Genomic DNA, 14,939 nt, shown 5'->3' with positions numbered 1-14,939 from the left:
CATTTCCGGCGCTTCTTCATCATCATCTTCTTCCTTCTCTACTTAAGTCTCCTACGTCACCTTGTGTAACGTTTCGGCCCGTAATCTACTTACTACAGCCTACCCCGATAATATATTTTTCTTCTTCTTTCTCTTTCCCCCATTCCTTGCAAGAAAAGAAAGTCCGGCGACCGAAGAGAAAAAGAGAGAGAGAGAGAGAGAGGGAAAAAAGAGTGGATCTTCCTTCGCTATTCGGACTCTTCGGTATAGCGAAGGGGGAGGGGATTACCCCCGCCGTCTGTCTCTCTCTCCCCTTCCCTTTGAGGGATAAACCCAACCCAACCCACCGCCTCACCGATCGCGCTTCTTATCTGACTAACTACGCAATTTTCTTGCTAAACTTGATGCGCACATGTTTTGCTTCAAACATAATTTAGCGCGGTTATCGGCCTTTCTTTTTTGGGTTTCTTTCGCTTTTTCTTTGTTCCCATGGGGACTAACTAAATATGTAAGCCGCGGGAATAGGAGGGAGGGGGGTGTCATTTATCGTGTGTTGGTGCATCCCCGGTGCGTTTTAAAAAAATCGCTCGTTTTTTTTTTGAGACTTTTCTTTGTAGTTACGGAGTATGTATGCGAGTAAGTGCGTGTATACGATGTGCGTACCCCACCCACTCTTTTACTCGTGTATAAGTGGGAAAAGGCGAATGGATGGGGCCCGGAGATATCCGCTTGAGGTGGGGAGCACAAGATGTGGGTTAGACATGGGGGGGAGCATCATGGGGTGGGGATGACGGAGTGACGGTGGTTGGATTTGAGGCCGCTAGTATAGTGACTTCGTACGTGATGTGGGAGTACGAGAATGTTATATTGGTGGTTATGCATAGGTTTCCGGTATGAGGAGTGATGGGCGGTGCTTGCTTGCTTTACGACGGGGGCTGCAACTGGGCGCTTGGAGGTGAAGATGCATGTGCCCCCAACGTCCTCATTGCTGTACGTAAGGGAGTACGTATACAGTAGTGTTCGAATGTCTCTCGGGATTGGAAAAGCTTGGCGACCCCGGAACTTGGTGAGGCTACTAAGTAGCGAAACTGATCTATCCGTCGATGGCTCTTTGGCAGGGACAACGCTGCTTTGCTGGCTTATACCAAGAGATTTCGGGCCTGAGATTCCGTAATGCCAAAATGTAAATTGTTACATGACGATATCGGAAGCTGAAGCTATCAGGATCGAACTAATCTTCACGCATGGTAATCCTAGGGCGCCCTTCGTTCGTTGCCATATGCCAAGATCGGTACAGCACTTTGATCTTTCGGAAGTACTGCGTTTAGGATTACGCCTACAATAGCAGCAATGACAAATGGCGTTTCAACCGCAAGATTGATTCCTTGCTCGAACCCGATCAAGTTCTCGTTTGGCCCGCTGTACGCCAGAACCTGCGCAAACCAGTCAGGTTGACAGATATCCATAAATCCGATACCCAGTGCGACGGCGAGAATGAAGCGGTCGCGACGTGTCCACGAGATGAGTGCGAGGACGCGAATGCCCGCTACGGCAATGGTGCTGTAGAGAAAGACCTGCATACCACCGAGCACCGAAGGAGGCATAGAAGCAAAGACAGCCCCAAATTTAGCAACGATTCCCATGAGAACCAGAAACCCACTTGCTGCCCAACCCGCTCGACGAGACGTACAGCCCGTAAGCACAATCACGCCATTGTTGCCGGCTTGGCTGACCATCGGTGGACCGGTCGCAAGTGCACTGAGGAAACTGCCAATGCCATCGCACAAGATACCGCCCTGGACTCTGCTGTTGAACACGGTACCCTCGATATCCACATCAGATAGCTCGGCCGTAGCCAGGATATCCGGGATGCACGACACAGCCTGACACGCAAACATGATAATCATGGGTAAGACCAGGGCTCCATCGACAGACAACTTGAACGTATGTACCCAGAGAAAGGTGCCGCCAGGCGCTCGCTCCAGCTGCTCCGTAGACCAGTATCCCGTTGCGCCCGACACGGCGCAGCCAACCGCCAACCCGATGACTACAGAAGCGGAGCGCATGAGCGGCGCACCCACAGCTTCTACTAAGACAATCGTAGCAAACACGCTAAACCCCAGCCCGATCAACTTCGGATGCCCCCAAACCAAGGGCCTCGGCGCAGAAACATCAGGACAAAGCGCGTAGAATCCCTCTCCACCATGGCAATTCGATGACCCGCCCCAGTTCTGCAGTCCGTTGCCAACGAGGTACACGCCGATTAGCGTAAGTAGGGACCCCGTGATGAGTTTTGGGAAGATCCTATTGAGAAGCTTGGGGGGTACGAAGGCCATAGCTATTTGGATCCAGACGCAGCAGAGCATGGTGCCTAGGCATGCGCCCCAGGCGTCTGGGCACGGTGCTTGTGTTCCGTCCGGGAGGACAGGGCAAGTACCGGATTTGTAGCGGAGAGCGGCGTAGTTGAAGACGATGGGGAGGATGTCGAAGGTTGGGCCGACGACGCTGAGGAGGCCGGTGCCGATGAAGAAGGGGGTTTTCAGGATGTGGAGCCGGGTTACTTGGAGGGCGGTTGCGAGGCCTGTAGTGATGAAGGCGGTGGAGACGAGGTAGGTGGTCATTTCTGGGTCGAAGTTGAAGGCGCCGGAGGCGATGGCGAGGGGTGGGGAGACGATGGAGCCGATCATGGTGAGGGCGTGTTGGAGGCCGAGAAGGAGGGTTAGGAGGATGGGTACGCGGTCGTTTAGGCCGTAGAAGGGGGCTTTGTAATTTTTGTATTTTCTGTTCAAAGGCCAGATGTTTGGGGTGATTAGGTAGACGTAGTCCTCGGTGTTGTTAGCATTTGATATCCTGAGTAACATTTCTAAAAGATAAACTCACGTAGTTACCGATCCAACCATCTTTCGTCATAAACGAGTATTTGAGCTCTGCAAGTGTGCCTTGCCCTTTTGTCGTTACAGTGCCTACTTCGTGACTGGTTACGGGTGAATATGGTCCTGTCTCTTCGGCGTACTTTGACTTTTGCTCCATCTCACTTGGAGGTTCCATGGCCATGGCTGCTATCAGTTCAGATTGAAGCGTCAGCTACGATCTCAAGTAGCTTTGCGTAAGTCCATAGACGCAACCGCGCTCTATGTATATACAACATGGTCCCTGTCATTGCCATTTCGCGGTGCTAAGCCGACGGCGCGCGTTTCCTATGATAGGCGCTCGCGAGTTCGCAGAATCCCGCGATAGCCAATCCACTGGAGACCCGCTATCAGAGGTAGAATAATGATCAATGAGCACAATAACTTTGTCGGCATGTCCTGTGAAGTAGGGTAGACAGTATGACGATAAGGGGATGCTATCATGTTAGCGTCGGCCGTCCCTTGTCACTTTTAGGCGAGCTGCCGCAAGCAGTGATTGGTAGTATACACAACACTGTACGCATAGTTAAGAGGATAGCTGATCTTTATTTGTACAGAAATTGACTGGCTAACTAAAGGCACGTGCTATTTAGTTTCAGACCCCGCTTGTACTTGATGGCTCTATTCATATTCCAATTCTTATACATTGACATCTCAAGGAAGAAGGCTGGCTATGTTTAACACCTGACTTTACCGCAGACGTCACAATACTCCTAAGAGGCCTCAACTCTTGCCAAGGGAGCGATGAGTTCAATAAGTGCAGCTCCTAGACGACTATTGGTCCACGCGACTATCATCACTGTCAACAAGAGCCGGGAAGTCATCCTGGACGGCGCTCTGCTCATCGAAAACGGTCGCATCTCATTGATTGGAAAGACCGCAGAACTCTTGAACCAAGTGCAATCGGAAAATAACCCAGATCTCGAAATCATAGATTGTACGAACAAAATCGTTATTCCTGGCCTGATCAACACACACGCACATCTAGCACAGTCATTATTACGGGGCCTTGCCGAAGACCTTCCACTTCACAACTGGCTGTGCGACGCGGTATGGCCGTTAGAAGCAAACTATGCCGAAGACGATGGCTACGCAGCGTCCATGTTGACGATAGCAGAAATGCTCAAGACGGGAACAACATGTTTCCTCGAAGCCATGCTCACGCACAGAAGCGGGCTTGAAAACGTAGTTCGAGCTGTACAAGAGACCGGCATACGAGCTTGCCTAGTGAGTTTAGAGGGAAAATGACCAAAGTCACTGGACAACAACTGACGGGCTACCAAGGGAAAACTGATCAAAGTCGCTGAAACGAATGCAAATCTCAACATGAAGGATGCAAGAGACCGTGACGTCGACTCCATGTCTGTAGCTGCCGCCCTTTCAGCCCACAAGAAACACCACAGCACCTGCAACGACCGTTTACATGTGTGGTTCGCCGCCGGAACACCTCGAGGCTCTCCAATGGCCGCACACGCCTCAATAGGCGAGACAGCGCGATCGCAAAATATCGGCGTTACCATGCACTGCGCAGAAGCGCCCAAGGACCTTCCTATTTACCACGAATACTACCAATGCAGTCCCATGCAGTTCTGCCGCGATGCCTCGCTAACAGGCCCGAAAAGCGTATTTGCACATTGCGTACACCTGGATCCAGCAGCTGGCGATTACGACGTATTACGTGAGAGCAACAGTACTGTCTCGCACAATCCGACGAGCAATCTGAAGCTTGGGTCTGGAGTCGCGAGCATACCGGATATGGTTGCGAGCGGCGTCAATGTAGCACTGGGAACAGATGGCGCGCCTTGCAACAACACGTATGACATGTTCCGGGAGATGCATCTCGCGGCGATACTACATGGTGGGGTGAGGCAACAGGCTGGTGTGCTGAGTGCATACGATGTCTTGGAATTTGCTACGATAAACGGTGCTAAAGCATTAGGGTTGGATAAAGAGATTGGTAGTTTAGAGGTGGGGAAGAAGGCGGATGTTGTCGTTGTTGAACCGAGAGGCGTATCAAACATCCCATGGGTCGCGTCTGAGCAGAGCACTGGTGGTATGGATCCAGTCACGGTGCTTGTTCACTCTTCTGGAGCAGATGTCGACACTGTGATTGTGGACGGCCAGGTCCTTGTCAGCAAGGGACGTTTATTGCACATTGACGAATGTATAATCATGGATCAGGCAAGGGATTCGATAGCAGGCATACGGCAAAGAAGCGGCGTGGGTGCGAGAAACCACATGTCGTTGAAATATGTATAGACTCAGAACCGAAATGAAAGCAAATCATCAAAAAGACTGTGCCCTCCCAAAACCGTTTGTGGCGGCAACATATTCATAAAAGAGTCCCATGAAGCATCCCCCACATAGTCGGGAACTTGCGTTGTTGGTGCAGAGGTGGGGATAGTCACTTGAAGATGTTGCGACATATTGCTGATGAAACTTTCCACATCCAACATGCGGGCCCGCTTCCTCGATGAACAAGCAGCATCACTGGACTCTACTGCTCGCGGGCGCTTTCTACTTCCAATCGTTCCCCCTTCTCGGATCTCCCTTTGCAACGCTGAAAGTAAATGAATACCACGTGAAGCGATCTTGCTCTCGTCGAAACCTTTCAAGTATTCGATTGTGTCCGCAACAAGCTTCATGTGTTCCTCGACTTCTTTTTCGTCTGCGCTTCGATGCAACGCATCGAGGCTGAGAATGATGCCTGCCGCAATCGAGAACGCCTGCTCAATCCATAAAACAGGGGCTCGCTCATCATTTTCCGATAATGCTTCTTTCAGGATGGTCTTCGACGCTGCAATGCATGTGCGGCGGGTAAACGAAAAGGCTGAGTTAGTAAACGAAAGTCCCAGGAATTTTCGATGTATCATGATGATCTTGTGTGAAGCGCAGATGGCCAAAGACCGTCGAGCCCACCCTACATGGATCGGCCAGTCGTTGGATACGGGAGCGTTGGTCGATAGAAAAGTCGGCATACAGGCCGTGGCAAGCTTGCGCATTTTCTCGTCATACTGCAGTACTTTTTCGTACTTTGTAAATAGCGTGTTGCAGTCAGCCATAGCATCCAGAAGTTGTGGCATAAGTTTAGCAATGTCATAACGGTAACTACAATAGCTTGCTCGGGTTGGTACAGACAAAGGCTGAGGTATCATGTCGTCGTCATTGCAATTCAAGAGTTTTGCGTTCTGACAGAAGCGGGGGTTGAGTGAATAAGATTCGGAAAATGGAATCTGAAACCAGTCTTGCGTACAGAGCTGGTTGAAGACTCTTCGTCCCATTTCGCGGTGGCGAAGTTGCTGTTGGGAAACAGTAGTAGGTGTGCCCTCAGGGCCAAGGCGGTGCAGACCTAGGCTTTGCGCAATACGTCCAGCTGAGGCAAGCAAGACCGATTGGCTATTTGATTTGCCCAAAACGTGAGCCGCGATTGTCAGAGTGGCGATTGTTTGTACAGAATAGATGGTATGGTTCTCAATATAACATGCAATGTTAAGACATGTCACACTTGCTTCGTACCATCTTTTTGACAAGGCTGTCTTTTCGGCTGACGAGAATCCCCATAACCGGTATGCAGAGGGTGGCGCACATGTGATGCTTCCAGTAATTATGGAAAACAGAAGTCCTAGCCACTGTAGGTTCAGATTCTCGCTGTGTACATTGCTTTCGTACTCAGTGAAAAATAGATCCAAATCATGATTGAATATTGTTGACGAGTAGGAGCAATGGTACCAGAGGATAGAGCTGTCGTGGTATTCAACAAGCTGTAAAAGATGATCCTTGCTAGGAAGAAGAGCTTCTAGAATATCGAGCTGTGCGTCTCTGCTAGCCTCGGTCATGGTGTTGGATGCGGTCGTTGGGTCATCTTGCCCTACACTGAACCGTCTCGGCCCACTGTTGTGCTCTGCCGATGACCCGTATTGCGCATCTTTCTTGCGACCCCATGCTAGAAACTCCAGGACAGTAGCCGTATCGCCAGCCTCGGGTGGTACATCGGCCGTGTTTTCTTGTAGAGGAGAAGTCGGTTCATGGTCATGCGGTGGGCTCGTTGAAGCATCTTCGGGATGCGGAAAGGGCACTTCGCTCAAACGTGCATCGTGTCGTCCCCCCAGCTTGGATTCAAGCTCGTCTACACGTTCTAAAATTGTGCGCATGAAACCGTCGGATGCTGTTGGAACTCTTTGGGCTTGGTAAGCAGGAGGGGGCACCGATGGTATAGTTGAAGCATCCTCTCTTGCACAAAAGCTTGCGTAACCTCTAGTGGTGACTTAGCATCATACGTTGCAGAAGGAGCTTCGATAAATTCGGTTAATTTGTACAGAGACCTCCAGGCAAAATAATCATAGTAGATGGTCTCAGCCTGCTAGCTCAGCCGCAGGCTTATACATCGCAGGCTACAACGTGAAGAGAGGTGCTAACCTTTTGATGCAGGTACTGCAAGGCACATTCTTATCGCACTTGATCTTCCTCCTATAGCATTCTGTGCATGTCAAGCGGGCTCTTTGCCCTTTGAGAGAGTTACTGTCGTCCATGGATATTGAGAACAGTCGATATCAGGTTGGTAGTTGAGTTCGAGAGCGTTCCGAGACATCAAAGACCCAATTGTTAGCATCACGTGGCAATAGCATGCACATACAGGACGTAGTAGCAGCAGGTGGATCAATGAGTCGATATGTTGAGATGGCGAGGACGAGGAGCAGGGGGCGGCCGAGATGGCGGACGGCACTGAGGGTGGCCTTATCTATACCCAATCTAGTCTCGCATGCCCCACCCGCCCCAAGTATGCACATTGAATGCTTATCGTTACACTGCCATCACTTGCCGCCAACAGCGGCCGGACCCAACGGCCGCATCGACCACCGCGATTTCGAGTTTGATGATCTCCGCTCGAGGAGTATACATCTTGAAAGACGTGACAGGACATAAGAGGAAGTATGGTAGGTCATTGAACTGAGGTTTGAAACTGCAGCTCATCAATAGTGAACAATTCACATCATCAGCATTTCCTTATGGCGCCCACAAAATATATTGATCGTCCTGTGCCGACCATTTCGCTTCGCGATTTCGACTCACGGGTGGATGAGATCACCAAGGAGCTCGTCGATGCCGCAGAAAATCACGGTTTCTTTTGCATTGTAGATCATGGAATCAGTCGTGACTCTATTGATCGCATCTTTGATCAGTCATCACGCTTCTTCAATCAGTCGGACGACGTAAAGTCAAGGGTACCCTTCTCTCCTCAGCATAACGCTGGATGGGAGAAGAATGCCCAGATAAGACCCTCGACAGGAGCCGTTGATCGCAAAGAGTCGTACCAGATGCAATTTGGAGAGGCCATGAATGGTGAGTTACGATTGCAAGGTTATACTTTGTTTGCGAAACTGATGGAAGAAAGGACGCTGGCTGGATGAGGAGGCATTGCCGGGCTTTCAGACGCAAGCCTTGGAGTTCATGCATCAAGCACAAGCGGTGAGCGAAAAGCTCATGAAGTGTTTTGCGAGAGGCCTGAAGTTTGAAGACGACTACTTTGTCAAAGCCCATGACGTCAGCCGACCAGAGTGTCAGACTGTTTGTCGGCTCCTGCACTATTTTGAAACACCCAAAGTGCAAGAATCGGCCGGGCAGGTCTATCACAGGGCCGGTGCGCATGCGGACTGGGACTTCTTGACTTTGTTGTTTCAGAAAGCTGGTCAGTCGGGCCTTGAGATATGTCCAGGAAGGGAAGTTTCGACTTCATTTGGGTATGGCGACGCATGGACAAAAGTCGAACCTGATGTCGAGAATAATGCAATCGGTACGTTTGTTTTTGGCCTGGATATCAACAATGCGCTGAACTTCTATAGTATGCAATGTCGGCGACTTGCTCATGTCATGGTCTGATGACCGCTTCAAATCGACCTTTCATCGGGTCAAGGCGCCATGCGAGCCAGACGACTACTATGGGGAACGATACAGCATTGCTTTCTTCAACCAGCCATGCAAAAACGCCAAGATTCAAGGCCCATTAAAGAGGTATCCAATGGTGACAGGGGAGGAGTTTACCAGGAATGCTATGAGTAGAAACTATCAAGCCATACAAGAGAAGCTGGAGAAGGAGAGAGAGTCGATACCCAAAGTGACAGAAGTAAAGGCAGCAACAGCACGGGTAGGCACTACGGCATGAGGTGCCGTAAGGCAGAATATAGCATTGACAGATGTCATGCAATCATTTTACGGAGTTACCTCCGATTGCACTAAGTAGTCGCCCTCTCCTTACATGGTCTTGCTTTGCTCTAATCAATGTACATATCTACATCATATCTATAATAAATTCTCTGAAAATCACTACGGTTATTGATCCTTATGCCCTGTCATATCGTCTCGAATACTGTCTAAAAGTATGGCGACGAGCAAAGTTTCATGCACTACGTAATTAGTATGCCAGGCCAATGCTGAGTAGACTAAGCGGCGGACGAAAAATCCCATGGAAGTAGCGCCTTAAATCCGAGTCGTCACATGATCCTACCCCCATCTTCTGTTGCTAAAGACGGGATGTCACTGCTGACAAGGAAAATAAACGAGGAGTAGTTTCGCGCAACTCGTCCAACTGCTAGTGGCTTCACTAACGCCGACGATTAAATCCGGCCGAAAGTCAATAGACTTGCACGGGGATATCCATAAAGAGAACGATGATAATGAAGAGACGTGCTATGTAGTGTACAATTCAGCATTCGATAAATCTCTCGAGACCTCAGATCGTAAACCTGATACAAAGACTTCTACTTTCGAACAAATTTGGTCTGATTACCCGAGCTATTCGTACCTCGTTCGATTCAATATCCTCAGTCCCAGTTAAGCAGTTCTCAATAAGACCCAGGTATGTTGAGCAATTGTTCCGGTACACACCAAAGACTATTGGCTCATTACTGAGGTATCTTAGGATCTCAGTATGAAAATGGCCAGCCAACTCTCCCAAGCCTTTCCTCCAGCTCCAAAATTCACAGAAGAAAACGTTCCCGACCTCACATCAAAAGTTTACATCGTCACCGGTGCCTCCGCAGGTGTGGGCAAAGAGCTCTCTCGTCTCTTATATAGCCGTAACGGCACAGTTTACGTTGCGGCACGTTCCGCAGAGAAAGCGAACACTGCGATATCTTGGATCAAAGAGCGCCATCCAAATGCAACAGGCCAACTTCACTTCCTCAAACTAGACCTCAATGATTTACGAGGAATCAAGGCTTCTGCTGAAGAGTTTCTGAGCAAGGAAAAGAGACTGGATGTGCTTTTCAACAATGCAGGCGTCATGATGCCACCTCAGGGCAGTAAGACAGAGCAAGGATATGAACTGCAAATCGGCACGAATTGTCTAGCACCTTTCTTGTTCACAAAATTACTTACGCCAATAATCGTGCAAACTGCCAAATCAAGTCCACCTGGTAGTGTCAGAGTGATCTGGGTGTCCTCGAGCGCAGCAGAGGTCGTGGCACCGAAGGGTGGAGTTGACATGGACAATCTCGATTTCAAGAAGGACCAATCGGCAACGAAAAAACACGCCATTAGCAAAGCAGGCAACGTGCTACATGCGATTGAATATCAGAGACGATATAAGAACGGCGGAGTGGTTAGCACTGTAAGCTTGTTTCTCCGTGTTATCCAATAATTTCCTTTTAAGCTAATAAGCGACAGACACTTCATCCAGGCCTGCTCAAATCTGAGTTAACGCGGCATTCAGGGACCTTGGTGAGTTTGCTTTCCAGGCCTTTTCAGCATGCGCCAGTATATGGTGCCTATACGGAGCTTTTTGCAGGACTGGCACCTAAAGCTGCAAATCTCAAAGAAGGAGATTGGATTATCCCCTGGGGGAGAACGGTAGAGGTCCGGAAAGACCTTGTGGCCGATGGTAAAGCAGGACCTTTTTGGGAGTGGAGCGAGAAGCAGGTTGGGCAGTATGCATAGCCAGTGGAAGTGAATTGCCATGGGTAGGGTTCCTTTTGGGCTTTTAGATGATGGATGCCTTTGTATTTTGTCCCTTTCTCACTATAGCTTTATTTGCAATGTCTAGTCGCAGCTCTACGCTAATTGGCCATGCTAAGGTTTTAGGAATCTCCGTTTCCGGATAGTGCCTAATCACGTAGTAAACACCAAAACTCTAATTAGAAAACCAGCCTCAACACCAGCCAGACTAGCCAGAGTATCTAGAAAAAGTATATAAAACAAGTGGCTTCGATAGCCTAGCTAGCGGTGATAAAATTAGAGCTCAAGCTGCGCCCCCTTCAGCACCAGGCGGGCTGTCATAACTACTTATTTTTCTATACCCACAGCGGCGCAGTATTAGCTAGTTCCTGCACTCGTTGTCTATTCGATCTACTCAACGCCTGCGTACCATCGATGATTTAGCTGCGCAGCGTAGTGCAGGCATTTAATTCTATTACTGTCTTGACTATCTTACCGTCAGAACACGGTCCTTCAGCGCGCGTAGTGTCTTAGAGAAGGCGCAATTCCACCAATGACTTCTTTGTGTATTTGATTAGCTAACAAGAAGAATTCTCTCCCTGGAGAAGTACGGACAGTTGAAAGCTAACCGAAGTCCACGTCAGGATGTAGTAATCAACATGGGGCACATAGGCCACGTAACGTATTGTTATGCCATCAGTGATGGGAGGAGAAATACTAATGGCAAGATTGGAAGCAATCAAGGTATGAGGATAAAGAGATTCATTTGTTTGTTCTCATAGTCTCATAATTTCTGGTTTTACTCCGATCGATACTTAGCTCTTCTATATCGATTATGGAGTTTATCGTTCTTCTTTCGGTTAGTCAATTATGACAATTCTTCTCCGATAGAATCTGCACACAATTGCAAAGCATACTTCAAAAATATCTCGACCTAACCTATACCGACTTTAGGGAAGTATAGCATAGCCCAACCTCGTGTAATAGAACTATCTGCCGTGGCTGTAACGTCAAGCTTGCAGATAGATTGAAGTAGCACAAATTCATCGCAGACATCTAAATACTGTTCTGTTAGACAGTCTAGCGATATATACCATGGTTAAAGTGAGTGCAGGGTTGTATGTATCTTCAAAACGGGGCTGGAAACGTCATGAGGTTTGACTCGCATGCATTTTCACAGAGTTACAACACATAGTTCCATTTTGCTAGCGCTACTACATCAAAACAAGGCCTGTCAGGTGAAAGCATAACACAGCCTACACTGTAGCCGCCCTAAACAATCCCCGCGTAACTACAACGTAATCACTACGTAACCATAGAAAAAAGCTCCTATTAAAATGCTATTTAATTCCCTATTCCAACCCATGTACATGAGTATAGCCACACTGCTAGCTGAAACTAGCTGGGACACGGAACCGGAAAATGGAGCAACCGAAAAGGCTCAGTCTCATCTGACCGAAAAATCTGGATAAAAACAGCCCCTGTCAAGATCGAGCTGTCACTAGCAATCAGCCCTTTCACCACAACGCAATCAGAAAAACTTGGTTTGTATGTCAAAATGCTAGACTTTACATCTAGATGAATACACTATAAGGAAAAGTTATGTCATTTTATAAAACTCGTGTACAGTCACGCCTCACTAACGTCACGTTGTTTTGGTGGGCGTACAGAGGTGGCCTCCAAAAGTTATTGCGAACAGGGATACCTACCGGGCTGACAGGTCTTGGTACGTAAATAGCATATCTTTTTCTAAGCTGGGGCTGTAGAGATGCGTATTATTTACATAGAAGCTACCTTTCGATTGTAATCTACTAACTAAATTAGGTGTAAGGCAGGCATTTTACCATAGATAGAGAGCGTAATTTATGGCGAAGATCTGCCTATTAAGCTTCGGCAATATATCGGTAGTTATATAGATGCCCCCTATTCGCAATAAATTTTGGAAGCTACCTACGTAGTTTTCATGCCAATGTTTTCGGTCCAAATCTCTTCCGAATACCGTGGGTCCACCAAGGGGCCCTAAATCGCTAGGATCTGGACGTTTCCAGCTACTTCCTATACCCGGTCGATCGGCATACTTACCCGGCCACTCGCAAGATATACGTCCATATTTATACAAGTACAGACTCGTTAATTAATTCTCTACAATGGTCTTTTGCTTAGTTTGCGACCACATTGTTGTTAATGTGAGGTGTACATGTAAATTATTGTTACTATTGAGATGGTGTATCTATTACCGTTAGAGTAGCCGTTTGCTCTAGTTTAGCTAAAAGTATTAGTTCCACAGCACAGAGGCGACGATGTTGTTTGGCGATTGGTGAACGCACAGGCGTCATCAGTGATGCCAAGTCGGTCGGACCTTCCTTCTTGGCATGGCGTATACTTATACAGTAGAGGGATTCTAGCGGCGACAAGGCATAGTATGGCAATCGTACACGATGTCTGCAATCGTACATTGCATAGCTGATCATTATTGTCTGAATACCTGTATCTTTAGGATGAGGGAAAATAAGTGAATTGCAGCCTATCTCTACTACATTTTAAAGATGGCTACCGAGATCGTAGACTGAAAAATGACTTTACTAACGCTGGGAATGCATTCTGGTTTACGTAGAGCTCTTTCGCCGCCTTGTTAGCATTAGCAGGGCATAATACGTGCGCAGGAATGGTGTAGAGATGAGGCTTTTGCGGCACCGGAACGGCACCGGAACGGCACCAGAAGGGTTCCGGGACGACCCCTGTTTCATCTCATATTAAGTCTCGGCTGGGTTGCCGTATACCGTATATACCGTATACAGCGTATGTACCCTATACTATGTAGTATGCCATAGCTATTCCTAACTAGGCCAGAGAGCCCACTCTGTTTAGCTGTCCCGAGAATCACAAAACGAAAGCAAAGAGTCGATATTCGAATTCTTACAAGAGAAAAGTGGCTGCGCTAAGTAATCATATCAGATAGCCGAAAACTTTATGTGTAAACATGACCGTCAGCTCAGTGACTCGCAGAACCTCACAAACGGCATGATACCATGATCCCGGAGGTATCCAAAACGCACTGAATCTATTCTTTGCCACCTTCGGAGGTTTTGAAAGAAATTTCATTAGGCCGCTTCTTGATCGTCTAGACTAGTGGCTTGGGTAATGCGGTATTGAACATCCTATTGGATGAGGATAGATCGTGTCGTTGCCGGTAGCACATTCACTATCCTTTCGGTAGATGGAAATACCGATAGCCGTAATTGATAAGGACGGAAGCCGGACGACCCAAAACCGACACAGAGAGTCCAATCTCGACTGCAAGAAGACCATACATGTCTTCCTACTATAAGACTCGACGCCCTTCGCAACACTATACAGACCAGTCGCAATCCGGTTGGTTGGTTCTTCCAATTTCCCAACATGTCAGCTCCCCACTCCTCACGCACGCCCAATGTGCAATGGGACCCGTCTCTTGATATAATCAAGCACGCGGTACCACTAGCCACTACTGTGTCGCTCGCTATCGTTGCCCTTGTCTCGTTTCTAGTCTTCTTCAACAGGTCGAAGGTACCTCTAGCCAATCCCCCAGCATGGTATCAACTCGTAATATCCAAAAGGTTGGAATTTGCGCAGCATGGTGCCAGAATATGCGAGGAGGCCAGGAAACGCTACGGCAAGGAGCCGTACAGGCTACTCACTGCCTCGAGTGAAGTCCTTGTATTTCCGCGTTCATACGCGGATGGAATTCGCAACGACAGGCGTTTGGATTTTTCTAAGGCAATTGCTCACGTTAGTGTCAATTTACAGCATTGTGCGTTTTTTCTTTTAGGCTGAATTACTGTGCAGGAGTTCGCAACTCATGTATCTGGCTTGGAGCCAATGGGTACCATCGCACACGAAAAGAGGGTTTTGCAGACAGTAATCAATAAACAACTTATTAAACACTTAAGTAACTTGGTTAACTGGACTTGAGATATAGCGCTAACTTTGATCCTAAAGACTTGGTAACTAAACCGCTCTCGACAGAAACCACTTTTGCCGTTGATCTTACAGAGGGGTGACATGAAAAAAGAGTGTTCCTAAAAGTTCTAGTTTTTAAACTAGTATAACTAGCTGAATATTAAATCTATTTCTAATTAGGCT

At 48.1% G+C, this 14,939-nt stretch overlaps 6 protein-coding genes across 6 annotated transcripts; 4 read left to right on the top strand and 2 right to left on the bottom strand.

The window, feature by feature from the left end:
- Positions 1-1,232: 1,232 nt before the first annotated feature.
- Positions 1,233-3,033, bottom strand: COCMIDRAFT_10124 (uncharacterized protein; the record flags this gene model as incomplete). Its single annotated transcript, XM_007695411.1, has 2 exons — positions 1,233-2,804; positions 2,860-3,033. 2 exons carry the CDS (start codon positions 3,031-3,033, stop codon positions 1,233-1,235), a joined length of 1,746 nt encoding a protein of 581 aa, XP_007693601.1.
- A 599-nt stretch (positions 3,034-3,632) lies between these two features.
- Positions 3,633-5,147, top strand: COCMIDRAFT_110276 (uncharacterized protein; the record flags this gene model as incomplete). The annotated part of the gene is made up of 2 exons (XM_007695410.1): positions 3,633-4,115; positions 4,173-5,147. 2 exons carry the CDS (start codon positions 3,633-3,635, stop codon positions 5,145-5,147), a joined length of 1,458 nt encoding a protein of 485 aa, XP_007693600.1.
- Positions 5,148-5,149: 2 nt separating this feature from the next.
- On the bottom strand, positions 5,150-7,417 carry COCMIDRAFT_110281 (uncharacterized protein; the record flags this gene model as incomplete). The annotated part of the gene is made up of 2 exons (XM_007695409.1): positions 5,150-7,142; positions 7,305-7,417. 2 exons carry the CDS (start codon positions 7,415-7,417, stop codon positions 5,150-5,152), a joined length of 2,106 nt encoding a protein of 701 aa, XP_007693599.1.
- Positions 7,418-7,894: 477 nt separating this feature from the next.
- COCMIDRAFT_41689 (uncharacterized protein) lies at positions 7,895-9,048 on the top strand (the record flags this gene model as incomplete). Its single annotated transcript, XM_007695408.1, has 3 exons — positions 7,895-8,228; positions 8,281-8,679; positions 8,729-9,048. 3 exons carry the CDS (start codon positions 7,895-7,897, stop codon positions 9,046-9,048), a joined length of 1,053 nt encoding a protein of 350 aa, XP_007693598.1.
- Positions 9,049-9,813: 765 nt separating this feature from the next.
- Positions 9,814-10,820, top strand: COCMIDRAFT_110275 (uncharacterized protein; the record flags this gene model as incomplete). Its single annotated transcript, XM_007695407.1, has 2 exons — positions 9,814-10,494; positions 10,551-10,820. 2 exons carry the CDS (start codon positions 9,814-9,816, stop codon positions 10,818-10,820), a joined length of 951 nt encoding a protein of 316 aa, XP_007693597.1.
- A 2,678-nt stretch (positions 10,821-13,498) lies between these two features.
- COCMIDRAFT_110272 (uncharacterized protein) lies at positions 13,499-13,648 on the top strand (the record flags this gene model as incomplete). The annotated part of the gene is made up of 1 exon (XM_007695406.1): positions 13,499-13,648. A coding segment is annotated over one exon (150 nt), but the record flags the coding sequence as incomplete, so codon positions are not given.
- Positions 13,649-14,939: the final 1,291 nt, after the last annotated feature.

This window comes from Bipolaris oryzae, assembly GCF_000523455.1.
Source record: "Bipolaris oryzae ATCC 44560 unplaced genomic scaffold scaffold_312, whole genome shotgun sequence".
Classification (NCBI taxonomy): Eukaryota; Fungi; Ascomycota; class Dothideomycetes; order Pleosporales; family Pleosporaceae; genus Bipolaris; species Bipolaris oryzae.
This window is presented reverse-complemented; position numbering and strand designations above follow the sequence as displayed.